Source organism: Callorhinus ursinus, unplaced genomic scaffold (assembly GCF_003265705.2).
Source record: "Callorhinus ursinus isolate GAN/ISIS: 27379988/994484 unplaced genomic scaffold, GSC_fseal_2.0 scaffold1, whole genome shotgun sequence".
NCBI lineage: Eukaryota > Metazoa > Chordata > Mammalia > Carnivora > Otariidae > Callorhinus > Callorhinus ursinus.
In genome coordinates, this window is record NW_027397063.1 from 146,019,298 (window position 1) to 146,046,386 (window position 27,089).

The following is a 27,089-nucleotide window of genomic DNA, read 5'->3' on the forward strand; positions in this document are numbered from 1 at the left end:
AGTATTCCATTGTTTCTATGAACCACATCTTCTTTATCCATTCATCTGTCAATGGACATCTGGGCTCTTTCCATAATTTAGCTGCTATGGACATTGCTGCTATAAACACTGGGGTGCAGGTGCCCCTTCAGATCACCATTTCTCCAAAGAAGACATACAAAAATGGCCAAAAGACACATGAAAAAATGCTCAACATCACTCAGCATCAGGGAAATACAGATCAAAACCACAATGAGATGCCACCTCACAGCAGTCAGAATGGCTAAAATTAACAAGTCAGGAAACAACAGATGTTGGCGAGGATGCAGAGAAAGGGGAACCCTCCTACACTGTTGGTGGGAATGCAAACTGGTTGCAGCCACTGTGGAAAACAGTACGGAGGTTCCTCAAAAAGTTAAAAATAGAGCTACCCTACAACCCAGCAATTGCACTACTGGGTGTTTTTCCTTTTTATTTTATTTTAATTTAATCAACGTTAGCTGCTCTTATCACCATTTCCAACACTAGCATCACCAGGAAAAACTGAAGTCTTCGGAAGACAGAAGTGCAGCTAAATGGGACCTTCTGACGGAACAGGGTTTACAGCTAAAATAATTTCTAGTTGTTTAAAAGACAAGAAAAAGACTTCATTTCAGATCACTGTAGACAAATGAACTGTCAGTTTGATTAGCTAGATGCTATCACTGGCCATGTAATTTAATGAGAAAGTAGGAAGAGAAAGCATTAAAGTGAGTCGGTAAACCACAAGAGAGCCCAATGCCGGTTCAAAGTTACCAGTTTATCAGCAAGATCTGGTCAAATAGTTCAAGCAAGCCTTACTTCCTACACATTCGATGCCTGCAGTGGACAGTGATTAACCCTCACACTTCCAGTATGCTTTCAGAGGTACAGAGGTACCCCAGCCTTCAAAACACCTGATGCTTCTGATATAGAATGTCTAAAGACATCATAAATTCTCTCAAGACATCTGTAACAACTTACCTGGATCCGAAGAACGGAGAATGATAGACTCTTTTAATAATAGCCAAGCAGGTAATCCTCCCTAGGATGGGGGTTGCGGAGGGGAGAGAAAAGAAAAAAGCCATTATAAGGTCTGGGGATCAGGGAATGACTCTTAGCAGTGAGGGAAAAGAAGAAAAGTTTCATGGAGAAAAGGTATTAACTGGGCTTTCCGGTTTATAACTTCCAAGGAAACTAGAAATTGTAACACGGTGAAAGTCAGATGATTTCACACGCATGAAGTGTTTGGAGAATCAAAGCCTTTGTATAGATTATTCCACTGAACTTCATGACTACCTTGTGAGGGAGACAGAGCCCATCCCACTACCTGCTTTTTACAAAGGGGAAACTGAGCTACATGAATGCGCACTAAGAGGAGGACACCTGCCTTCTGACCCTTACTGGTCCCTCTCTGCCGAAGCACCTCCTAAGGTAAAGGACACCTGCGCTGGCTACAGTGACAGGCTCAGTGGGATCTGGAATTAGAGACTTATTTAAACCGCTTTAATTCACTTTCTCCCAGATCCCTGCCTGCCAGCCCACCCCTGTCGGGCGCACCAGCCAGGTAGAGCCCAGTCTAAATGTACTCACCATGTCCCACTCTGCACAGATGTAGGGTCCAGGCCTCAGGATGACCAGCAGTCCCAGCTCCTGGGCCAGCTTAATAAAATATTCCACATCATGTTCCCCAGAAAACTGGTACTGTCCTGGCTGGGGCTCGTGAAAGTTCCAGGGTACGTACCTGCCGAGACACACATAGCCCCTTCTTGGAAAGAGCTCAAAAATCCAGGGTGTAAACCCTCAGACACTCACACGGCTCCCTCTGGCAGCCCCTTGGGAACCAGGCCTTGTTTCAAGTTTTCTCAGCAGTTACCCAAGGGAACCAAATTTGGTGGGGGACACTTAAGTTTATGACCCACAAAGAATGCCCATTCCTATGTAATGACTTTAAAAAAAAAACCACAGAATTATATGAACACGAACTACTACTATGTAAAAATTATGTATGCCCGTGTGAGGCCCAGGGAAAACGAAAATATCTATGCTAAGGAAATAAGAGGCATACTTATTTTTTTGAAAATGCTTTTTAAGAAAAATAAAAAACAAAAAAACCTCTGACCCGTGTCCTCCTGCAAAAGATTTTTGTCAAGAACGGCACGCAGGAAGTAAAGTGACAAAAACTTTTACCACTTCCCCTGGCTGCCTTCGGCCTAGACCACAGACTACATTACGAAGCTACCCACTGCCATCACAGAGGTCTCTTGGATGACCCCTGGCTCGTGGCCTTTTCCCACAATCCCATGGCTTCAGGGCTCCCTGGGACAGATAGCCTTGGTCCCCCAGAGCAAAGTGTTAAACTGCAGGTAGGTCCCCGAACCCCAGGAATCTGCCTCTGCATTTCCCTCACCCCTTATCTTGAAGAGGCTATCGGAAATCCTCATCAGTAGTGTGAAAACCAGAGCGGCCAGCTGCCCCAACTTTCCCCCTAGTTAGTCACCTTGCAACAGCAGAAGAGATGAGGAGAGATAGTTATTGGGGGAATTCTGTAAGTCTAGGCTATAGAATTACCCCAGCAGAACCACAAGGAGAAACTGGGTTTCAGGAATCTACCTGACATGGCATACAACCCCTAGAGCTGAGGAAAGCCATGGCTGCCTACAAATACTCCAAATTCTAGGGAGACCTCTGGCCAGAAACAGGCACTTGGGTAAACTTCAGTGTCACCAGCTGTAAATGGAAATGAAGAAATGGAATCTTTCATGAAAAGTGCCTTGCACACGGTAAATGCTCTGTCACTGTTACTCCCCTTTGCCTTTTTAAGCTGAGGTTCATTATATGATTTCCAGAGACCAAGTTCAAGATAGGAAGAAGTGGTTAATTGTCTGAAGAAGGGCCAGTTGAGCTGATGCCGAGCCCCTCCCGGAACTCCAGATTATGTTGTGTCCCATTCTGAGGAACAAAACTGCTAGCTGCACGGAGAAATGCAGCTGTGCCCTCTGTCTAGGTTTGGGTGTCTAGGCCCAGGTGAGAGCCCAGTGCCCTCCTACTTACGTTTGGATGGTGTTCAGCCCAGCCATCCTCATCTTCAGCAGCCGGTCCTTCCAGTAGAAGCGGGGCACACGGGAATAGTGAATGCTTCCCGAGATGTAGCGGAAAGGTTGGCCGTCCTTCAGGAAGCGGTTGTGACCATAGTCGATCTTGAACGTCCTCTGGGAAGCATTCTACAGAGCAAGGATGGGACAACATGAGAACCTCCACCTTCCACATTTTTGGAAGCAGACACTCTGACCATGGCAAGTGGCTCCCTGCCTCTTTCATTTGCGGAATTTGCTGATGGAGTTAATGCCTGGCTTCTGGGCTATAAAACAAAGCACTGCTAAGCCAGTGGCTAATGCACCAAGGCAACAGAAATCATCTGGGAGGACCCATGTGCAGGACTCCAAAGGTTTTACCTTCCAGAGGCCAGCACCAATGTGACAATCAAGGCAGTTGAGACACAGAAGTTTTATTCCCAAAGGGAAAACCCCACTGGAGGAGACTCTCTCCTTGGTATAGCAAAACACAGTGTGCTGGGAATAGAACACAACGTGGACACCCTCCATCCCTGTGGCTGTGACCGGATGGAGCACTAGATGTACCTCGACAGTCTTGTTACCTTGCTGAAAGCAACAGATGAGAAGTCTAAAGTCCTGGCTGGGGCTCTAAGTCTTGCAGTGACTAGGCAAACACCCTCTCTGACCCTGCATCTCCACTTCCATAAACATGCAGGATGTCAGACTAAATGAACTTTAAGGCAGTGTATTTCAAATTACAGGCTGCAACCCAATTTGTGATTCATGAACCTAATCTGGGTGATGATTGGCACTTAAAAAAATTTTTTTTTTGATCGGCACTTTTTAAATGAAAGAGGATAGAAAATATCAGTGTACTGCACATAGTAAAGACAAGTATTATTTTATTAAACTTTTGTTATATATACATATACAGAGTTGCATTTGATATATGTCTCTACTGGGTTGCAATGAAAGGCGTATTTCTAGCAAAATCTAGGCAAATCAAATTTCGAAAAACACCGGGATCGGTTCAGAAGCTAAAATGCTAGGATTTGAAAGGGAAGCCAATGGTTAGGTCGAATAGAACACTGCCCTCTGGTGGATGGAAAAAGGCAGCGAGGGGTCCTAAGTGCCAACAGGACCAGGGCCATAAGAAACCAGTTAATTGCTTTCCTCCATTGCTGGTAAGATTCCCTGTGCAGCTTTATGCTTTTTTTAAAAAAGCTTTTTTTCATAGCAGTACCACAGTCCATGACAGCTTTGGAGGCCTCCCTTGAAGCCATATCTGGAAACAACTGTAAGAGCATAGGTCTTAGATCACATGTGGCCTGAAATCCAACTAGGGAGTTAAAGCACTGTGATGGAAAGAAAGTTAACTCGGAGTAGATCGCTCAGGGGCAAATGGAAAGCCATACTGTATGTGAGTTCACCTCAATAAAGCTAACCAAAAATAAATGAATAACTAATTTAAGAATCATTTCTGGGGTGCCTGGTTGGCTCAGTCTGTTAAGCGTCTGCCTTCGGCTCAGGGCATGATCCCAGGGTCCCAGGATCGAGCCCAGCATTGGGCCCCCTGTTCCGTGGGAAGCTGCTTCTCCCTCTCCCTGCTGCTCCCCCACTTGTACTCTCTCTGTCAAATAAATAAATAAAATTAAAAAAAAATTTTTAAAAAAGAATCATTTCTAAAGAAAGGGCCAGAGCATCAATCACATATCACTTTGTTCTTCTAGTAAACAAGGCTTTGACTGTCATTCAAAGGCAAGAAACTCCTGAAGAAAAGAAAAATATGAAAGTTACTTCTTATACCAGGTGCCCCAATGGATGATTTTAAAAACATTTTCACAGCACATATATGATTAGGTGCCAAAAAAGGGTTTCCTACACATCCTGTGAGTTCAGAGGTGATGCATGAGGTGCAGAAATTCTTTGGACAGGTAGAAACGGGGTAAGCCACGGGGAAATGCAGAGGGTCATTTGTAGCCCGCCTGTCTAGGGGAAGGGGCTCAGGGGAGCGGATGAGGTTGCTGAGGCCTGATCTTAGCAGACAATGGACTCAGGCCTTTGTCCCACTCAGCGGAGCACCACCCCTGCATCCAAACAACCCCAGAATCCAGCCCAAGTATCTCCCTGCCGTCCATTTACAAATATTACCAACCAGCTACTATGTGCTGAGTAATAGCAGAGGGAGCCACACAGATGTGGCAACAGCCTACGAGAAGCTTCCATCTAGACTAGGTGTCAACATCGTGAGGCCCAGATGGTAAAGTAAGGATAAGATCATCATGCTACACACCTTAACTTACACAGTATTAGCTATCAATTATACCTCAATAAAGCTGGGGTCAGGGGTAGAGTGGAAAGCTGCAGTGGTAATAAATGGCACATGACCCAGGAGTGGGGTGTGCGGACAAGTTTCCCAGAGGGAGGAACTCTGGTTCACAACCTTGGCCAGGCATCAGAATCACCTGTGCAAACTTTTAAAAAATAGCAAAGTCAGGCCTCACCCCAGACATTCAGATTTTAATTGATATTGGGTGGAGGCATTGGCATTTCTTAAAACTGCCCAGATGATGATGTCATGTACAGCCAGGGTTGGGAACTATTGGCTTGAGCTAAGCCCCAGGATGAGGAGCAGCTGGGCAAGGGAAAGAACACAGGCAGAGAAGACAGTGTGCAGGGTGCGGAGAAGGAGCCCTAGAACCTCAGTACAGACAGTACACGGCAGGGAGCTGAAGATGGACAGGGACCAGACCAAATGAGCCCTGATGCCCACATTCACGGGCCTGGGCTTTATGCCAAGAGCTGTGGAGAGCAACTTACATGGAAGACCACGTGAAAATGTGTGTTTTCAAATGTCGGGCACTCTGGACTTTTCCTGAAGCGGCAAAAAAGAAACAGAGTCATGGACCATGGCGGCAGCAAAGAGGTGGGCAGTGGACAGGAGGTGAACCCCCAGGACCAGGGGGCGGTTAGACGTAGGACACAGGGGCTAACCTGAAGAGGCTCCCACTGGTCTCAGGTGGAAAAATTGGGGGCATTTAAAAAAAGAGAGAGACTTAAAAGAGGTATCAACTGGGGGAAATTAAAGACTGCACGGATATTAACATCTGGGAGTTAACATGTACATGATTCCTCTGCTCAATGTCAGCAAATGGAACAAGCAGACACTATGTCCCTCATGTTGTGATTCAACAGGAAGTACAGCCCCACCTAGAAGCAGGCCTCATTACCGAACTTGAACCTCAACTGAACCTTAATCTACCCATAGCACAAGGAAGCAAAATATGCCAAATCCAAAATGTAGGACACTCTAGAAGTCCAATGATAGAGTTGCTCCAACAGATTGATGGCATTAAAATCAAACAAAATAAAGAGTATTGTTAGAAAATAAAAGAGAACTTAAGAGGCGTAACGACCTAATGCAGCATGGGAACCTAGTTTGGATCCTGATTCTAAGGAACTGCAAAAAAACCCAATGTTGAGATGGAAAATCTGAACAGAGACCAGGCATTAGGTGGAATTAAAAGAATTACTGTTCATTCTGTTGGCTAAAACAGTGGCATGCTGATTACACAAAAGAAAAAAAACGTTCTCATCAGTTAGAGATACACACAGAAGTTTTTATGGGAGAATGAACAACCTCTGGGGTTACTACAGATGAAAAAGAGGAGGAGCAAACAAAAGAGCAGAGGGCACACGGCGCAAAGCTGATCACTGTGGAAGCTGGGATGGGCACATGGTATTCTCTCTCTGTTTGTTTGTGTGTTTGTTTTAATTGCAACACTGTTTAAACCAAACGGCACCCCAAAATAAAGCCTTTTTCTTGGTTATAAGAAAAACAAAACCATACTTTCATGAAAAGACTAGGAACAAATGTTCACAGCAGCTTCATTCATAATTGTCTAAAATTGGAAGTAAGCAAGTGTGCATCACAGGAGAAAGGATACGCAAACTTCTATGTGTTCATACGATAGAATACTTCTCAGCAATAAAGCAAAACTACTGGTGCTGCTGATAATACGGATAAATCTCAAAACCGTCATGCTGAGTTTGAGCCCTACCCAAAAGGTTCACACTGTATGAGCCCATTTATATGAAGTTCTAGAACAGGCAAATCTACTCTATGGCGGGAAATAATCAGAGTAGTTGTTGTCTTTGGGAGGGGGAAGGCAGGTACTGCTTGGTAAGGAACATGAGGGAACTTTCTGGGGTAATGGTAATCTCCTAGCTGAAAACGCGTTTCGGATTATACAGGTGTGTGCATTTCTCAATACTCATCAAAGGGTACCCTTGAGATTTGTATATCTCATTGTATGTAAAGTCTACCTTAAAGGGGGAAAAAGAGTTATAAACAAATATTCACCTCTAATTAATGATGGAGGACATGCTTGGAGGGGAAAGTACACTGACGCCTGCAACTTACTTTTGAACACATTCAAAAAAGATGGATTGATGGGTGGATGGGTGGAGGGATAGAGTGATAGTAATATGTTAACGGTGGAATCTGGGCGGTGAGTATAAAATTCTTGCAACTCTGTGTGTAACAATTTTCCTAATAAAATGTTGACAAAATAAAAAAAGGGGAGGGATTGGGGAAAGGCGTTCAAAAGGTACAACTTCCAGCTAAAAGATAAATAAGCACTAGAGATGAAATGTACAACATAGTGACTATAGTTAACACTGCTATGTGATATACAGGGAAGTTGTTAAGAGGGTAAATCCCAGGGGAGCCTGGGTGGCTCAGTCGGTTGAAGTGTGTGACTCTTGGTTTTGGCTCAGATAGTGATATTGGGGTCCGTAAGGTTCGGCACTTGGCACGGAGTCTGCTTGTCCCTCTCCGTCTGCTCCTTCCCCCCCTCTCATAAACAAATAAAAATTTAAAAACATTTTACGTATTTGAGAGAGAGAGAACATGTGCATGAGCAGGGGGAGAGGGAGAAGCAGACTCCCCACTGAGCAGGGAGCCCGATGCGGGGCTTGATCCCAGGACCCTGAGATCATGACCAAGAGTAGGCTGCTTAACTGACTGAGCCACCCAGGCACCCCTCATAAATAAATAAAATCTTTAAAAAGAAAAAAAAGAGGGTAAGTCCTACAAGTCTTTATCGCAAGGAGAAAACTTTTTTCCTTTCTTCTTTTTTTCCTTCTTTCCTTTCCACTGTATCTATATGAGAAGATTGGCATTAGCTGAACATACAGTGGTGATCATTTCACAATATATGTAAATCACAATACCATGCTGTACACCTTAAACTTATACAGTGATGAGAGTCATTTGTCAGTAAAACTGGAAAAATAAATAAAAATAAATAAAATTAAAAAGCGGACTGATGAAGGGCGCCTGGGTGGCACAGTGGGTTGAGTGACGGACTCTTCATTTCAGCTCAGGTCGTGATTTCAGAATCATGAGATCGAGCCCTGCATCAGGTTCCACGCTCAGTGGGAGTCTGCTTAAGATTCTCTCCCAGGGGTCCAGGAGTGCTGGGGTGCCCATGCCTCCGGGGGCAACCCTCAACCAATGGGGTGGATAGCTGCATCTTTTAGGCAGACAATACTGGAGATGTTCTGTGTACCTTCCTGGAGATCCTGGCAGAATTCTGACCCTACTGCCCACGGCGAGAACCATGATACATCCTTATACAGACTTCTGCTTCTTTCCACCTGTGCTTCATGCCTGCATTCTTGGATCCCTTCTCAGATCACCTGCACTCAAGCCCTTGTTTCATGTTTGGCTTCTAAAAGAACCCAAATTAAGACAATGGGTACCAGGACTGGCCTAAACAGCAGATCCTCAGGCTATGAACCTATACCTGGATTTCTCATATCTATCAACAGCAACAAGACCCTAGAGTTGGTGTTAAGTGGGTGGTGACACCCCACATTATGCAAATATGAATTCTACGGTCCTCACCTGTGCTGGACTGACAGCAGGTACTGGCAGAAGAGGAGTTGGCGTCTGCATCAGCTCTACCCCTGGAATGGGGGTGTGCAGGGGTACTGGTAATTCACAAAGATTGTGAAGTTGGCTGATTTTTACTAGCAGATTTGGAAGCTTTGAAGAAAGATTGCCTGATGGGATCAACATCCACTCCAGGCATTCTGTGATGCCAGAGGCTTCTGTGACCATCTTTAAAGAGACTACATCTCCAGCTAGAAGGGTAAGGCTCAGGACTTAACCATGTGGGCACTCTGGGAGAGGACCTTGAGGGACAGAATGTAAGGCCGGCCAGAGGGAAGTTTACTGACAGCGCACTCTCCCATGACCTGTGAGTTACCATCTTTTTTTTTTTTTTAAGATTTTATTTATTTGACAGAGAGAGACACAGCAAGAGAGGGAACACAAGCAGGGGGAGTGGGAGAGAGAGAAGCAGGCTTCCCGCGGAGCAGGGAGCCTGATGCGGGGCTCAATCCCAGGATCCCCGGGACCATGACCTGAGCCGAAAGCAGATGCTAAACGACTGAGCCACCCAGGCGCCCCTGTGAGTTACCATCTTGACAAAGGTACCTTAACCCAGTTCCGATGCTGTTGGGAGCTGGCTCCTTGGAGCAGGAGCATGATATCGGCCTATGGGAAATGAGGTGGAGATGCCAGGATGGGCTTGGCATCCTGAGGAATGTGTGAGATGTCTCAAAGAGATGGGAATGTAAAAATGGTGACCAGACAACCCACCATCTGACTATATCCCCCAGGACAGGCCAGAGAACACTCCCTTCAGGAAGGAATGCACTACTGAGGAGGGCCCTGGCATCCTCAAGAAACCCAGTGAGGCTGTCCTCTGTAGGCGAGGGATGACAGAAAATGCTGCCGTGGCACCGAGGATGACGAGACTCTGGCATAACCAGAGAGGGACCACACAATCACCACAATGACCCGCTAGGTCAGAGTACAACCAGGGTGTGCCAACCTGTGGCGATCTCAGGCAAAGGCTCATAACCCACAGCATTTCCAGTGGGTGGGATGATTGGGTAACCAGCAAGCGTGCTGCCTGACGTGTCTAGCAAGAAAAAAAAAAAAAACAAAAAAAAAACAAGAACTCACGAGCACTGCAATGGAAAACTGACTGAAGGGAGGGTTGGATGGATCCCTTGAGGAAGAACCTTGTGATTCCACTCCAGTACACACAATGAATATTCCCCTAATCCTTCCCCAACAGAACTCAGGTACCTGGGGAAAATGGGCCCCCCAGACCATCTGGGGATGGTTGGATCTACCTGAGCTGACATACCAGGGTATTCTGAAATGTAATGGCATTTACCGCTCTTTAGAACACCGGGGAGAAAGGGAACCATGGCCCAAGTCCTTCTACGTGGGTCCAGCAAGCCAGAGGGCCTATCCTACGGTGATTTCCCTGGTCCTGAGCACAAATTGGGATGGTTTTACTTAAGAGCCCCCTGAACCCACAGTGCAAGTCAGAGGCATTATGGAGGGAAGAGCCAGTGGAAATCGTGGAAGTACCCACTCCCCACCTCAATCCAAGATAAATCTGAGGCAAGCCCACAATTCCTCCTGGGATGGCAGATCCTCATATCCCCTCCACAAAGACTCCCAAAACATTCTCATCATATCCCTATTCCTATCACATGTGCGCCCCTGTAAAAAGCAGACAGATCATGGTGCAGGATGGTGGGCTACAAACTGAGCTAAGGGGAAACCCAAGCAGCCCCTGCCATGTGGGTGTAGTATTATTACTGGAGAGTCAATGCAGCCCCTAGTGTTTGGTCTGTGGCTAATGTTCTATTCTTTTCTTTTTTTCCCTTTTTTTTTTTTTAAAGATTTTATTTATTTGAGAGAGAGAGAATGAGAGATAGCACGAGAGGGAAGAGGGTCAGAGGGAGAAGCAGACTCCCCGCTGAGCAGGAAGCCCGACGTGGGACTCAATCCCGGGACTCCAGGATCATGACCTGAGCCGAAGGCAGTCGCTTAACCAACTGAGCCACCCAGGCGCCCCTGTTCTATTCTTTTCAAAACCATCAGTAGAAAGGATCAAAAGCAGTTTGTTTGTAAGCGGGCAGGAGAGCAGTACACATTCTCTCTCTTGTCCCAGGGCCCCCCTGACTGCCCCACTCTCTCCCATGAGACACCCTGGTCATCAGCACATCCCATGGGCTGTCATGCTGGTCTGATAGATAAACAACATCATGTTATTTGGATCCAGGGAGCAGTGACAAGTCTCTGAAACTGAGGCTTAGAAAAGCAGTACAGAGTTGACTGATAGGGACAGCCACAGAAGCAGCATCACCTAAGAGACAGCTTCCAAATGGTGGCTGTCATGGCCAAGGTCAATAGGGAAAATCTGCCTCGTGGCTCCAAAGTGACCCCTCTCAACACTGAAGGACCTGAGAGGATCCAGCTTAAAGGGCCAGCCTCCTTAGTATGTCTGAGCTGTGGTACCTAAGGCAATCGAGAAATGTCAGGAGACAAGGAAAGAGTGAAACTGCCTTCAGAGCTTATTCCCCCAAAATACAAACAACATAAAATTTGACCTGTGGGCAGATTCCACGCCTTCTAAATTAAATGGCACGGGAACGGAACACTCAAGAGCCATGGTTTTATTTCGTATGTGCAGGGGTGTGGTAGCATCAGTGTTTACAATGCATGAGATCACAGAAACTTACAAAAGAAAAAGCAACTGCAAGCAAGGCAAAGCACACACCTTCCCAAGACCCCTGTGTACATAATGCATATAATAGTGGAGAAAAAAGACAGCAGTACAAACAAAATACCCTCGAACCAATTACACAGCAGAGACCTAATACTGTCCTACAGAACATTTTTATAAAATTATTTATTTTGTGTAGATTATTTCAGTGGCAAATAAGCATTTCTTTAAGAAAACTAAACATAATACCAATATTTATGTCACCAGGTAAAGTGAACATTCCCCAGGTTTCCTAATACTCAGGACTAAAAATCATTGTATTAGCATTACTTTATGTACATTCCTCAACCAGAACAAAGAAATAAAAGGAGCTCAGTGACATCACAAGTTATGGGTCATGCTGACCATATGAAGACAATACATCTTCAAGCCCTTCAGTATGACTCTGGTAAAGCACCTATTCAATGGATCTGCATCCCCAGCACCCTGTATCCCCTTTCACTCACCCCAGAGGCCCAAGAGCCTGGAGAATTCCTCACATGAGCTGCTCGGCTTCAGAGTGGCAGAGACCCACCCTCCTAGGCTGCTAGTGCCCTAGGGTTGAGGGACAAAGGATTGAGGGGAGTGGAGAAGATAGGAATGGAAGGGTGTTTATACACATGGGCTTCCCAGATCCCTCAACTCACAGAATAGAAAGACAGAGGGGTATTTCAGATGACTATACAACAAACTTTGTGCCGGAGCTAAGAGCCTTTCAAACATCCAGTGTCAGGGAAGTACCAGACATCAGACAGGCTGAAGAAGCAAAACAGCCACAGGGAAGGGTGATGATCAATACGGATGGGGAGGAAGTTGTGGGTGACCTGCTATGGCTTATGCATTCTATTTTTATCAATGTTGTTATTTATTTATGCCTGTCTTGTTCCAAAAAGATTTTTGTCCAGCATTCCAAAAAGACGGTGGATGAAGAGCATAAATTACAACGGAAGCGGAAGGAAAATGGCAGAATGGAGGAGAAATGAACACAGCTTGGGACCAGCTCCCAATCCTCCAGGACTCACAGGCAGTTACAGATTTAATTCTGCCTTCTCAGCTCAGAGAAAAGTTAAGCCCATAGTCTTAAAAAAAATAAAAAATCAGTTGTAAAATTATAAAACAGTTCTTAAAAGTTAAAATCAGACCTAACTTTCTTTCCACACAGGAAAGAACCATTTCAAGTGAATTTGAAATAGTATTTTGATGGTATTCAGCCTAAGGATAAAAATATATCTTAAACTGCATTCAGGCAAAACAAATGAACAAACAAAACTGCATCCAGTAGATTTCATCCTAGCAATAATATTTCATTGCTATTTTGAATCCATAATATATATATGTAGAATAAAGTAAATAAGTAATTACATTGGCTGTTAGGAACCAAAATTTTCAGTGTAAAACAGAAACAAACATAAAAGAAAGTTAAGTAAAAACCCTGTAATCTGGGTTCTGTGAGAAATCTCTGTACCTTCCATTCAATTTTGCTGTGAAACTAACACTGCTCTAAAAAATAAAGATCATTTTTTAAAAAGCTCATAATTTGCTATTTAAATTGGAAATACTAATATAACTTATAATTTTTTTCTTTCTAAAAAATACTTATTTCCTAGCAACAGCCACTGAAACAGCTTAGAAACGACACTAGCTAGTAACACTTAACTCCTCTAGCACTTAAATTATGGCCTTTAAATAATTCCCACTAAAAGGAACCAGAACTCCTTCAAGAAATTACTTAGTCCAAGTCTAGGACAGAATACGTACAAAATAAGCCTAAAACTATCAAAAACCATTACAGGATGATACAGAAGCAATTTCGCTCCAACTGGCCAAAGGTGGAAGATTTTGAGCAGCAAAAGATTTATCACTCAGGGGTGCCTGGGTGGCTCAGTCAGTTAAGCGTCTGCCTTCAATTCAGGTCATGATCTCAGGGTCCTTGGATCAAGCCTGGCATCAGGCTCTCTGCTCAGTGGGGTGTCTGCTTCTCCTTCTCCCTTTCACTCTCCCTCTGTTCTCTTTCTAATAAAAAATCTAAAAAAAAATGATTTATTACTTCAATGGACTGAAACACATCAGATATATGAAAAGAGCCAAATTCAATGATATTCACTCCCACCCCAAAGAAGAGCTTATTGGACATCCCTGGAGTTTGCTGGGGCATCAACTCTTTATTCTGACAATTGATGAATAAAGGGGAAGAGTCTAGCATCTCTCTTGCCTTTGTTATAGCTTTTTTCAGAGTAACCAATTGATGAGGAGAGTTCTTTTTAGAAGAACCACAGATGATGAAATTAAAAATCACCATTTTGGGGACTGATGGCAGGATTATATTTCTGATTGCTCCAAAAACTCCTTCAGAATTCAGAACAGAAGTAAAAGAAGTTTCCATTGTCTCCTGAATATATAAAAGCTAAGTAATCAACTATTCCTGGAAAGCCTTCTTAGTACTCTGGCTCACTAAATTCTATAATGAGTGTAGCAAACTTTAAAAAAAAAAACAAAACACAACTTTGGAATCCCTGGTGGAATAGTCAGGCAATAATCATCAATGACTGCTGAAACCTTAGATGAAAAGATGATGAGGAACTTTCCAGTGGAGGGATCAAGTTAACACTGGACCCGTGGGTCAGTCTTAGCCTCACTGAAAGCAATGAAGTCGTCCTGCCCAAAAAAGAAAAAAAGTTGAACCTGAATCTACCCAGCCTCTAGCTGCAACTTTTATAGATCTCTGGCTCTATCAGTTCACAGACAATATGAGGGATAGTACAACACATTAACCACCACAGTTCCAAAATGTAGGAAATACTAAGATAATATCCAGATAACTTAAACAAATAAATGACATAAAGAGGGGAGGATGTTTTATACAGTTAGATTTAAGAAATATGTCATATACAGTATATGGGTTTTATTTTTAGATCCTGATTCAAACAAAAGAACTATAAAGAGACATAATTCCCCAAGTAACCAAAGAAGAGGGCACCTGGGTGGCTCAGTCGTTAAGCGTCTGCCTTTGCCTCAGGTCATGGTCCCAGGGTCCTGGGATCGAGTCCCACATTGGGATCGCTGCTCAGCGGGAAGCCTGCTTCTCCTTCTCCCACTCCCCCTGCTTGTGTTCCCTCTCTTGCTGTGTCTCTCTCTGTCAAATAAATAAAATCTTAAAAAAAAAAAAAAAAAGAAACCAAAGAACAAACTAAACCCAAAGCTAGCAGAAAGAAGGAAATAATAAAAATCAGAGCAGAGATAAATGAAAGACAGAACAAACAAACAAAAAAAAACAGGGAAAAAAAATCAATGAAACTGAGAGTTGGTTTTTTTTTTTTTAAAAGATCAACAAATTGACAAATCTTTAGCTTGATGAACTAAGAAAGAGAGAAGATTCAAATAACTAAAATCAGAAATGAAAGAGGAGACATTACAACTGATGCCACAGAAATAAACAAGATTATAAGATACTACTATGAACAAGTGTATGCCAATAAATTGGGTAATCTAGAACAAATGGAAAAAATTTCTAGAAACATACAACCTACCAAGACTGAATCATGAAGGAACAGAAAATCCAAGGAGACCAGTAACTAGAAAGAAAATGGAATCAGTAACTGAAAATCACAAAGAAAAACCCAGGACCAGATGGCTTCACTAGAGAATTCTACCAAACATTTAAAGAATTAACACCAATTTTCTTGAAACTTTTCAAAAAATCAAAGAGGAGAAAGGCTTCTAACTCATTCGATGAGGCTAATACTACCTTAATACCTAAGCAAGACAAGACATAACAAGAAAACTACAGACCAATATTTCTGATAAATATTGATGCAAATATCCTCAACCAAGTACCAGCAAACTGAATTCAACAACACATTAAAGGGACTGCACACCATGACCAAGTGAGATTTATTCCTGTAACACAAGAATAGTTCAACATATGAAAATCAATGTAATACACCATATATTTTTTAAAGATTTATTTATTTATTTGAGAGAGAGAATGAGATAGAGAGAGAGAACATGAGAGGGGGGAGGGTCAGAGGGAGAAGCAGACTCCCCACCGAGCAGGGAGCCCAATGCGGGACTTGATCCCGGGACTCCAGGATCATGACCTGAGCTGAAGGCAGTGGCTTAACCGACTGAGCCACCCAGGCGCCCAATGTAATACACCATATTAACCGAATAAAGGACAAAAACCACATGATCATCTTAATTGAGGCAGAAACAGATTTGACAAGATTCAACACCATTTCAATGACAAAACACTCAACAAACTAGGAATAGAAGGAAATCACCTCAACATAATAAAGGCCATGTATGAAAGTCCAGTTAACATCATATTCAATGATGAAAGACCACAAGCTTTTCCTCTATGATCAGAAACAAGGCAAGAATGCCTGCTCTTACCACTTCTATTCAATGGAGTATTAAAGTCTTAGCCAGAGCAACAAGGCAAGAAAAAGAAAAGATTCCATCTACCAAAAAAAAAAAAAAATTATGACTAAAACAAATTCAGCAAAATTGCAGAATACAAAATCAACATATAAAAATCAGCTGCATTTACAATAGCATCAAAAAGAATAAAATGCTTAATAAACTTAACCGAGGAGGTGAGACTCATACACTGAAAACTACAAAACACTGCTGAAAGAAATAAATGGAAAGAGATCCTGTGTTCATAGATTAGAAGATTGAGTATTAAGATGTCCATTCTACCCAATGTGACCTATAGATTCAATGCAATCTCTATCAAAACTCCACTGCATTTTTTTGCAGAAATAGAAAAATTCATATGGGATTTCAAGGAAACCCAAGTAGCCCAAACAATTTTGAAAAAGAACAAAGTTGGAAGACTCACACTTCCTGATTCCAAAATATTACAAAGCTACAGTAATCAAAACAGTACAGTATTGGTATAAAAACAAATAGGGGTGCCTAGGTGGCTCAGTCAGTTAAGCATCTGCGTTTGGCTCAGGTCATGATCTCGAGTCCTGGGACTGAGCCCTGTGTTGGGGGGGGGGGTCCGTGCTCAGCAGGGAGTCTGCTTCTCCCTTTTCCTCTGCCCTTCCCCCACCCTGCTCATGCTCTTTCTCTCTCTCTCAAATAAATAAAATCTTTAAAAATAAAAACAAATAGACCAATGGAATATAGTAGAGAGGCCAGAGATAAACCCTCACATATATGCTCAAATGGTCTTCAACAAGGATTCTTGGACAACCGAACAGGGAATGGAGAGTCTTCTCAAGAAATGATGTTGGGAAAACTGGATATTCACATGCAAAAGAATGAAGTTGGACCCTTACCTTATATCATATATAAAAATTAACTCAAAATGGATCAAAGACCTAAACATAAGACCCAATACTATAAAACTCTTAGAAGGAAACAAAGGGGAAAAGCTTTAACACTGAACTTGGTAATTTTTTTTTGGATATGACACCAAAGCACAGGCAACAAAAATGAAAACAGACAAATAATACATCAAACTTAAAAACTTTTGTACATGAAGGGACACAATCAATAGAGTGAAAAGTCAATTTTGTTATGAGAGAAAATATTTGCAAATCATATTATCTGGTAAGGGGTTAATATCCAGAATACATAAAGACCTCCTATAACTCGGTAACAACAAAAATCATATAACCTGATTTTTAAAATAGGCAAAGACCTGAATGGACATTTCTCCAAAAATGATAGGCTAATAGCTAATAAGCATAGGAAAAGATGCTCAATATCACTAATCATTAGAGAAATGCAAATCAAAACCACATTATCAAAAAAAAAAAGAACAAGTTTTGGTGGGAATGTAGAGAAACTGGACCTCTTATGCACTGATGGGAGTGTAAAATGGTGCAACTGGTATGGAAAATAGTAAGGAGGTTCTCCAAAAAAGGAGAAATGGAACTAACATACACTCCAACAATCCCATTTCTGTGTATGTATCCAAAAGAATAGAAATCAGGGCCTTGAAGAGATATATACATACCCATGTTCGTAGCAGCACTATTCACAATAGACAAGAAGTGGAAACACTCCAAATGTCCACTGATGGATGAATGGAACAAAATGTAGGCTATACATACAATGGAATATTAGTCAGCCTTAAAAAGAAAGTCTTGTCGCATATTACAACATGGATGAACATCGAGGATGTGATGCAAAGTGAAATAAGCCAGTCGCAAAAAGACAAATAATGTTTGATTCCACTTATATGAGGTACCCAGAGCAGTCAAATTCATAGAAACAGAAAGCAGAATGGCCGTTGCCAGTGGGGAGGGGGAAAGAGGAGTTATTGTTTAATGGGTGGGGTTCATGACAACGTAAATATACTTAACATTATTGAATTGCACACCTAAAAATCATTGAGATGATCAGTTTTACACTACATGTTTTTTAACACAATAAAAAGACAATTGACGTAATCAGGAGAAACAGAACATGAATTCTCTGCACAGTTATTTTCATTTAATCCCGTACTCAGATACAACTACTTAACCCTGAAATGGTAGGAAAACACACGTTTATTGAGAGGTAGAAGACCTGGCTTCCAGCCCCAGATCTCCTAACTAGGTATTAAATGATGTTAAAGAATTACCTTTATTGGATACAATGACATTATGGATGTGCTTTTTTAAAAAGTATATTTGGGTGAAGTTATGTTTTCCTTTTTTAAAGAAAGATTTATTTATTTGAAAGACAGAGAGAAAGAGAGAGAGTGAGCATGGGTGGGGAGGGGCAGAAAGAGAGGGAGAGAGAATCTCAAGCATGAGCGCAGAGCCTGACATGGGGCTCAACCTCAGGACCCTGAGATCATGACCTGAGCCGAAATCAAGAATCAGATGCTCAACTGACTGAGCCACCCAGGCGCCTCTGAAGTTATGTTTTCTAAGATTTGCTTTAACATATTCCAGCCAAAAAAGAAAGAAGAGTACTAGGCAGTGGTACATGAGAAAGTACAGCGAAATAGTCATAATTACTGAAGCTGTATGATGAACCTGGGGATTCAGTATACTATTCTCTCTGCTTTGTGAATATTTTTACTTTTTCACAATAAAAAGTTTAAAACAAAATAAAATAGGGGGAGAAAAGGATGGCTGGATGTTTGGAAAGGATGCCACAGCATTAATTTATTGAGATTTTATAACAACAGTATATTTCACATGCTATTGTTAATTTTTTAAAAAGCATTACATTTCATTTTAACTTGTGTTTAATAAATTTAAAAAAAAAAGAAAGAAACTGAAAGGAAATTGAAAGGATTTTCAAGCTTCAAGTAAATGTTCCTCACCACCTCCCCCAGCCATAAACGAACAAAACAAAGAAGGTAAGTGAGTGGGGAACAGGGAACAGGTGCAAAGGGTAGCATGGAGAGTGGCCTGCCAGGGCCATATCTGCACAGTAATGGAGGGATTTCTGCTGGGAACAATTGCACCTCATCATGGGATATAAACCACGCACAGGGGCGCCTGGGTGGCTCAGTTGGTTAAGCGACTGCCTTCGGCTCAGGTCATGATCCTGGAGTCCCGGGATTGAGTCCCGCGTCGGGCTCCCTGCTCGGCAGGGAGTGTGCTTCTCCCTCTGACCCTCCTCCCTCTCATGCTCGCTATCATTCTCTCTCTCTCAATAAATAAATTTAAAAAAAAAAAAACTTAAAAAAATAAATAAATAAACCACGCACGGGAATTTGCTGCTCAGTATTCCCAAGACACACAGGATGGCCCTGTCTTAATTCCGGGAGTATAAAGAAATCAGTCAAGCAAGGACTTCAGAACAAGGATGAAGGGTACACAAGACCACAAAACGATAGCCTTCAGGAGAAAGAAGAGACAAAGATGCAAGATAAAAAATAAGGAAGGAAGCTAATTTCATGAAGCTCAGAACACTGATGAAAAAAGATCCAAACAGGTAGGCAAGTCAACCACCAGCAGCACCTAAGGCTGGACGACAAATGGCATCAACTAGCAGAGTCTGGTGAGATCTAAACAAAAGGGAACAAGAAAGTCAACTGGAATGATCCAGAAAATGGGGTCAGGTCCCAAGGAAGGGAGAGGGTTTGGAAGAGCAGTCACCCTGAGGCCGGGAGGGTGGCCAGCAAGGAGCTGGGCGGCAGCCCCGGGTGAAGCACTTCACCTCTCTGTAATCCCACCATCTGCGAGATCTATTCAAAGAAAGGCCAGGGTCCCTTCCTCAATTCTGAGTAAGTTTGTTTTCCAAACACTCCTGGCTGCAAGGACGACTGAGCACAAGGGGATACAAAGTAAAGAAACTACTGACATCTCAACTGAAAGACGGATTTTAATTTGCCTGGAAGGCTCGCTGTCAGTATCTCAACTGCCTGCGGACAAGAAAGGGGGTCTCCAGGATCGCCTAGGATTCCGTTATACACCAGGAAGACAGGAGGAAAATGAAGAAACTCCCTGTGGCCAGGCCCAGTGTGCACAAGGATACTGTAGCGCAGGCCAAGGGAAGCAGACCCGCAGCGGTTGCTGCTTTGACAGATCACGGGACCCTGGCCACAGGCAGCATGCTACCCACTCACACTCCCCAGATTTGGCCACTCCATAAATTCTCTGGGCACCTGTGCCCAACACAGCTCCCTAGCGTGCCCCATGTGATGTTTAAATATTAACACCACCACCATGGGCCACATGTACCTTGGTCCACGTCTTAATACCAGCCCCACAAAACAATCTTGAGGTAGAGAGAATTATCCTCATTTTAGGGTGAGGGAAACTGAGGCTCGGTGAGGGCAAGTCATTTGCCAGACTGCCTGACCAATGAGCAGCAGGGCGGGCTTCTCCAGGCAGAGTGGTGTTTTTGTTCCCCGTTGGAGAAAGACTCTCCATTACAAATAAGTCAATGCTGAGCCGAGGTCCCCAGGCTTCTCAGTGAGGCCTTATCCAACAGGAGAGCTTCTTGAATGCTACCTCAGGGCTGAAGGGTCTCTTGCCTCTGGCACAAGAGGCTGGGCCAGCAGGGTGGGGCCACTCCAGAGGGCCCAGAGCCCAGCAGCATGGCGCTATGGTTCTATGGCCAGAGCCCTAGGACAACGCTGATGGGGTCAGGACGGGGTGAGGGATGGAGAGGAAGGTGTTGGTGTGGAAGTCACCCAGCAGGGAAGGCAGTCCTGGCATTCCACAGCCAGGGCCCAGGGGGAGGGAGGGAAGGAAGGTCTCGCCGCCCCGCTAGAGCACAAAGTCCTGCCATTTCCCCATGCAACCTCAACTTCCCCTGGTAGAGAGCGAACCTCGGTTTCTCGCAAAACACACACCCAAACCTCAGCGGTGGGGGGAGTCCACCTTCTCGACTCTTCTTCCAACGTTACAGACATCCTATGCTGAAACGAGCCAACCCCCTTCCAGGCCAAGAGACCATCAGGTTCTAGAGCCTTGTTCATTCTCTTTGCACAGTTGCATGTGTTTGAGTCCTGCCCTCACTTGTCACAGATCCTGCTCCTTAAGCATCGGACCATGGACAGCGAGGCAGAAGACCTGGCTTCCAGCCAAGGTTCCCCTACATACCCTGTCATGTTGCCAGTGTCCTGCTTCTCTCTGCCTCAGTTTGCTCACCTTCGAGGAGGGAAAAGCAGCTTATCCCTAATTACCTCACCCAAGTGTTGGATAAATGGAGACCAGGGAGGCAACCCCCCCACCGAATTCCTAAGCAGCAGTACTATTACCAACGCCTACCACTGTGCTCATGGTTCTTTCCAACCCCTGCCCCCCAACCCCCAATCTCCAAGGCCCAGGAGCACGGGCAATAAAATAGTGGCACTGGAGGCCCAGAACAGCCCGAGCCATGTGCCCCGCAGGTTTGCCTGATGCCCTCAATAAAGATGACTCTGACAGAACCACCAGGGAAAAGGAAACATTCTTCTCCAGCAGCCAGAGGGGCTTCCCTCTTGCCTGTCCTCCCAGATCACCTAGCAACACTGCCCCTTCCCCCAGAAAGCTCTGGATCAATGACCCTGGGAACTGCCTAAGTCCTAAAGAGGGTTTAAAAACGCCAGTGTTCCTCTCTGTTCTGCTTTCTAGAGGTATCCTTTTAAGCAACCCCATGTTTCAGTTCAGCCTTGTGAGCTCTGCAGAGGAAGAGAGCTTACTCCACATCACCTGGAAAACAGATGCTCGTTCTTACATATGTGACTTGAGCGGCCTCACAGATTCATATAAAAAAGTAACTGGCCATCTACAGAGTAAACCAGGCTGGATTGCCAGGCAGCCCCAGCACAAATCACTGTTCAAGCCAGGCCTGTGACCAAGCGTGTACTGGTGGGGCTGGGCAGGAGGCTGAAGGGGGCAAAGCAGGCAACCCGCTCTAAGGACGGATGGCTGGTGAAGGGCAAGGGCACTGAAGAGGCGTACGAGGCAGGGCCAGGTTCAGGGAGCCCGCTGTAGGATGAGCTCCGTAATCTCCGCCCTGCTACCCAACCTCATGGGTATTCCATAGTAGGCTGTGCCTGGGCTGACATATACAAACGTAGTCTGGGTCACTTGGTAGAGGCCAGCAAAGAAGGGGTTCAAGAGATAGGCTGCCACGTTCAAGGGGAAGATTTGCCCAGCATGCGTGTGCCCAGAAAGAATCAGGTTAATATCTGGCCGATCCTGCAGGGCTCTCTTGGCAGCCAGCGGCTGGTGAGCTAGCAAGATGGTGGTGTGGTCTGGGCTGCAGCCCCCCAGGGCCTTGACGAGATCCATGCCGTGGCCGGAGTAGTGCAGGATGTCTGCTTCGATATCATCCACCCCAGCCAAGCAGATCCAGCCCTCCTCCTCTCCGCCCCCATGATGGGGCCCCGGGGCGGAAATCTTCACGTTCTCATTGTGAAGGGGCTTGACATTCAGGGATGCCAGCAGCGCAAACCAGTTGCTGACGTCCGACGTGTAGTATTCATGATTCCCCGTGACAAAGTAGGTGCCGAGGCGTGAGTGGAGCTGGCCCAAAGGAGCCACAGCTGTGCGGAGGATGGAGGCTTCGGCGTCACAGAGGTCACCCACGATCACTGTGACGTCTGGGTCCAGCATGTTCACCATCCTCACGAACATCTCCATCTTGGTCCTGCCCACTGTGGGGCCCAAGTGAATGTCTGAGAGGAGCACGATCTTGAGGCTGTCCATCGAGGGAGGCAGCTGCTGGATGGGCACCTCCACAGTTTTCACAGCTGGGGGCTGGGCAGCATTCAGCAGCCCCAGCACGCTGAGCACGGCGGTCACTACCACTGCCAGGGCTGGCCTGACAGCCAGCTTCCTTGTCTTGTCAAGGCTGCCCACGGCCCGACCACTGCGCCAGGCCAAGAGCTGGGAGGCCTGCTCCATGCCACTGAGGGTACACAGGAAGAAGAGCATGATGATGTATGCCCCGAGGCAGGAGTAGGCTGCCACGGAGAAGAGATAGGGTTCCTCGGCCACTAAAAAGAGCATGGTGAAGAAACTGGAATGGGCCAGGGCCAGAAATGCCACAACAGCCATCTTCCAAAGCTGAAAACAGGTGGACTCTGCGGCTGGGGAGTGGCTGAGGTTGCTGACTGTGCTACGCCAGATGTAGAGGGAGCCAATGAGCATGAGCGAGTTGGCAAACAGGGCGAGCTGCAGGCGCAACAGCCAACGCCAGGCCCTGAGCTCGAGGCTCCCCGCCAGATAGGAGCGGGACACAATCATGGACACGAAGACAGTGCTGGCAGCCAGGGCAGCCTTTGCACCCAGGGACAGCTGCCTGAAGATCGCCATGTTCTCTGCTCCTAAAAGGGTCCCCTGCCAGTTCTGTGCGGGCGGGCTCGGGAAGGCGAGTTCCTTAGAAAGGACAGTGGCCAAGCAGAGGTTTCCAGGTCAGCTCCGCCTGCAACCAGGAACTGGCGTCAGCTTTGTGGGATATTAGAGTTTCCTTGTCCCCATTCAAAACCTGAAGGTCACTCATATCTACCCAACCCTCCTTGAATCCAAGTCACTCAAATGCCAGTCAGTTGCTACACTGTATTATTAAAATACAGAGTGGATTGTCATGTGGTGGGCAGTTCTCGTCTTCTTACTGATAGTTTTCTGAATGTTTAAAAGTTTTTCCACAGAGCATATGAACTTTTTTTTTTATAATAAGAAAAACGTTATTCTAAATTAGCGGTTCTCAAAGTGTGGTCTGGGGAGACCCTTTCAGGAGGCACATTTATTCAAAATTATGTTCATAATAATACTAAGCTATAACTGTCTTTTGCATTCTCATTCTCTCATGAGTGCAGAGTGGGGTTTTCCAGAGGCTCAGTGACATGTGATGTGGCAAGACTGAATGTACCCGGCTATCATCTATTAGGACAGGTGTGAAAGACGTTTGCAAAAATGTAAAACAGTGCCACTCTTCCCCCTCAAGTTTGGGGAGAAATACTGTTATTTTTCAAAAGATATAGTTTGTTAACATATAATGATTATTTCTTAAATAATAAATATTTTAAAATTTTCTATTTTAATTTCTAGGACAAAGTGTGAGAACCGCTGTTCTATATATACATGTAAACAAGGAAATTGTGGAAAGCTAGTTTGCTTGCATCTTTCCGAAGCTCTGGGCCCAGGAAGGACACCTAGACACCTGACATAAGAATTCCTGGGGTGAAGCCGGCCTCCCCGTGTAGGCTCTGGGCACCCCCCTGCTGGATGATACTGCATAACCGTTTTCCAGGGGGCTACCCTTCCCACCAGCTCCTCACCCATAAACCCTGATCTCTCTCCTCCCACAACCCTCCCAGATATTGGTTAAGATCTGCCACCACCCCCCATTTTCTCTGCCACCGTTCCCTGCAACAGTTCCCCAACTTCACCCTGGCCAGTGGTTCTCACAGCTGGGTAGCTCTCACCCCGAGGGCGCGCGCGCGCGCGCGCACACACACACACACACACACACACACACACACACACACAAAATGGGGAAGGGAAACCAGAAACGGAGGCAGATAGAAGTTAGCAAACACTCAATTTGAGATGACCTTTCCCTAAAACCCCAAATTAAGCTATTCTCAGCAGCTGTTTTTCAACTACTTAAAATTTTCAACTTTGATTTTAGATAAATCTATGACTTTTCTCTAAGCACTCGTTGAAAGCCTTTTATCAAGGGATGCAATTTACAAGTAAACGGGCCCAAATTTCCCCTCCTTCTACTGAAAACACGCCCAGCATCAGCCCACCCAAACTTTGGGGGAACCACAGTCCGTTCGCTAAACGTGCAGAGGGGCAGGTGCCCATTTCAGTTACCTGCCCGCCCCTCCCCGCCCCCCCAATCTGTCCACGACTGGGATGCTGACCTCCCCAGGCAGCGGTCTGGAGGCCCCTCAGGTCCATGCTTTAGCTCTGACTAGTTAACTGAGACTGTCCTCCCGCCAATTTTGCACTCCCCCACCATCTCACCTACTTGCTCCGCCGGACCTCCCTCCAGCAACGCTGGGTGCCACTTGCAGCCTATCTCTTGCCCACCCCTGGCCTGCACCGCCAAACCCTGAAGATCGGGAAAATCCAAGCCAAAAAAGTAGGCAGCAGAGAGTGGCGAGAAGGGGACGAGATGTCTGAAAGGAGAACACCTCGAAGGAATCAATCCAACGTTCCCATCGCGGGGGCCTCATCTTGACCCCATTTTTCTCCTTCCGGAGCGCTCCGCAGCACCCGAACTGGTCAAGGGAGGGCGCCTCAAGTCACAGCCCAAGGCGCCCTCCAATGCCGAGCGTTCCTTGGATTCCCCCCCCCGGAAACCTGCAAAGCTGGAAAGGTTTGGGCGCACCTTATCTCACCCCGTCCTTGCACCAACGGGGAAGGGGGTCCAAGCGAAAGGGGCGACCGGGGCTGAGCACGCGAGCGACAGAGCTTACCGGGGAGGACGCGCGCCCCGCCCGGCCCGCCCCCGAGGGGAGGGCCGGTCCACTGCCTGCGCTCCTCCAGTTGCCTGCCTGCCGGGGCGCGCTCCGGCGTCCCAGGCCCACGCCCTGCAGGGCCCCCGGGCGGCCGCAGCCCCCGCCCAGTCCCCCGCCAGCCTGCCACCTATCAGTGCACCCCCGCGCGGGGTCCTGTGGACTTACGCGCAGGCCGCGGGCAGAACCCAGCAGCAGCGGCACCAGCAGTAGAGAGAGAATGTGAACCACCCCCAGCAAGTCCATTCTCCAGCCTCTCTGTTCCGCAGTGGGCGCGCGGGCCAGCCGCTCCGCGTCACTTGACTTAGGACCCGTGGCCTGGCACCGCCCCTTACCGGCCCTGCTGTGGGCCCCACGCCTGCTCCGCCCCTCGCTCCGCCCCGCGACCGCGGAGCCGTGGGCGGAGGCGAGGAGGGGCCTGGGCGAGCCCGGGGGCCGCGGGCGGTCGCGTGACTCCCGGATAGTGTTATCTGGATTTTGCTGGCAGCTGCCGCGGGGAGGAACCCTTTAGGCAGGCAATCAGGAGGCCTGACTGTCAGCAGCTTGATAACGCGCCCCCGGGTTGGACTTTAACAAGGGTCTCCTTGCTCCCTTGCTGCCTTGAGAGGTCAGAAGGGGAAGTTGAGACTAGATACACCTAAGCGGAGGAGATAGAATGTTAGCCCTGCGTCCGGGGCTCTCCGCAAGACTAATCCAGGGATCCGCAAAGTGTGGCCCCTGGACCAACTGCATACCTGGTACTTGTCAGAAATGAAAGTTCCAGGGCGTCACCCAGAAACGGTCAATCAGAAACTCTAGGAATGGGGTACAGAAATCTGCATTTTTACAAATGTTCCAGGTTATTCCAGTGAGAATTTGAGAACCACTGTGCTAGATTACTGATAGTTTTAGAGGTATGGTTCAACCGTGACAAAATTTGAATACCAACCCGCAAACCACCCGGGTTTGCAGAATTTCTACTTCATGGTTGGGTTTTGGAGGTAAGAGAAGCAACACCTCCCACCTTTCAATTTTGCACATGAGTCTCCCAGCATCCTTGCAATGCAGGGAATCTGTCAAATGGGTGTGAAATAGTATTATATCTTTTTACACTTGGGAAGAAAAGGTCTCTGCAGCCTCAATTACAGAATCTTTTCCTGGCTGGTTCCCCAGGAGCTCTGAAAATCCCACTTCCCTTCACTGACACTGCAAGATTCTCAGCTTTAATGGAAACTGAGTTTCAGAGGGAATTCGCTTCTATTTTTTTTCTTCAGTTTATTTATTTGTTTAAAGTTTTAATTTTAATTCCGGTTAGTTAACATAGTGTTATATTAGTTTGGGTGCACAGTATAGTGATTCAACACTTCCATACATCACCCTGTGCTCATCACTACAAGTGAGCTCCTAATCCCCATCACCTAGTTAACTTACCCCCGCACCACCTCTGCTCTGGTAACCATCAAATTGTTCTCTAGAATTGAAAGTCTGTTTCTTGCTTTGTCTCTCTTATTTTTTTCCCTTTGCTTGTTTGTTTTGTTTCTTAAATTCCACATGAGT

The 27,089-nt window shown here is 45.7% G+C and overlaps 2 protein-coding genes across 4 annotated transcripts in view; both read right to left on the reverse strand.

The window, feature by feature from the left end:
- Positions 1-25,895, reverse strand: part of GLB1 (galactosidase beta 1) — an 85,822-nt gene extending 59,927 nt beyond the window's left edge. For all 3 annotated transcript variants that reach the window (XM_025884753.2, XM_025884746.2, XM_025884738.2), the window contains exons 1-4: positions 25,722-25,895; positions 3,052-3,221; positions 1,591-1,741; positions 982-1,042 (exon numbers count right to left, since the gene is read on the reverse strand). In XM_025884753.2, the coding sequence (XP_025740538.1) occupies positions 982-1,042; positions 1,591-1,741; positions 3,052-3,221; positions 25,722-25,799 (460 nt within the window). In that variant the 5' untranslated portion in view covers positions 25,800-25,895. The remainder of the gene's footprint in view (positions 1-981; positions 1,043-1,590; positions 1,742-3,051; positions 3,222-25,721) is intronic.
- On the reverse strand, positions 22,057-25,509 carry TMPPE (transmembrane protein with metallophosphoesterase domain). Its single transcript, XM_025884776.2, has 2 exons — positions 25,427-25,509; positions 22,057-23,509 (listed from the first exon to the last, which is right to left on the reverse strand). The coding sequence occupies exon 2, from the start codon at positions 23,398-23,400 to the stop codon at positions 22,057-22,059; it is 1,344 nt and encodes a 447-aa protein (XP_025740561.1). The 5' UTR covers positions 23,401-23,509; positions 25,427-25,509.
- Positions 25,896-27,089: the final 1,194 nt, after the last annotated feature.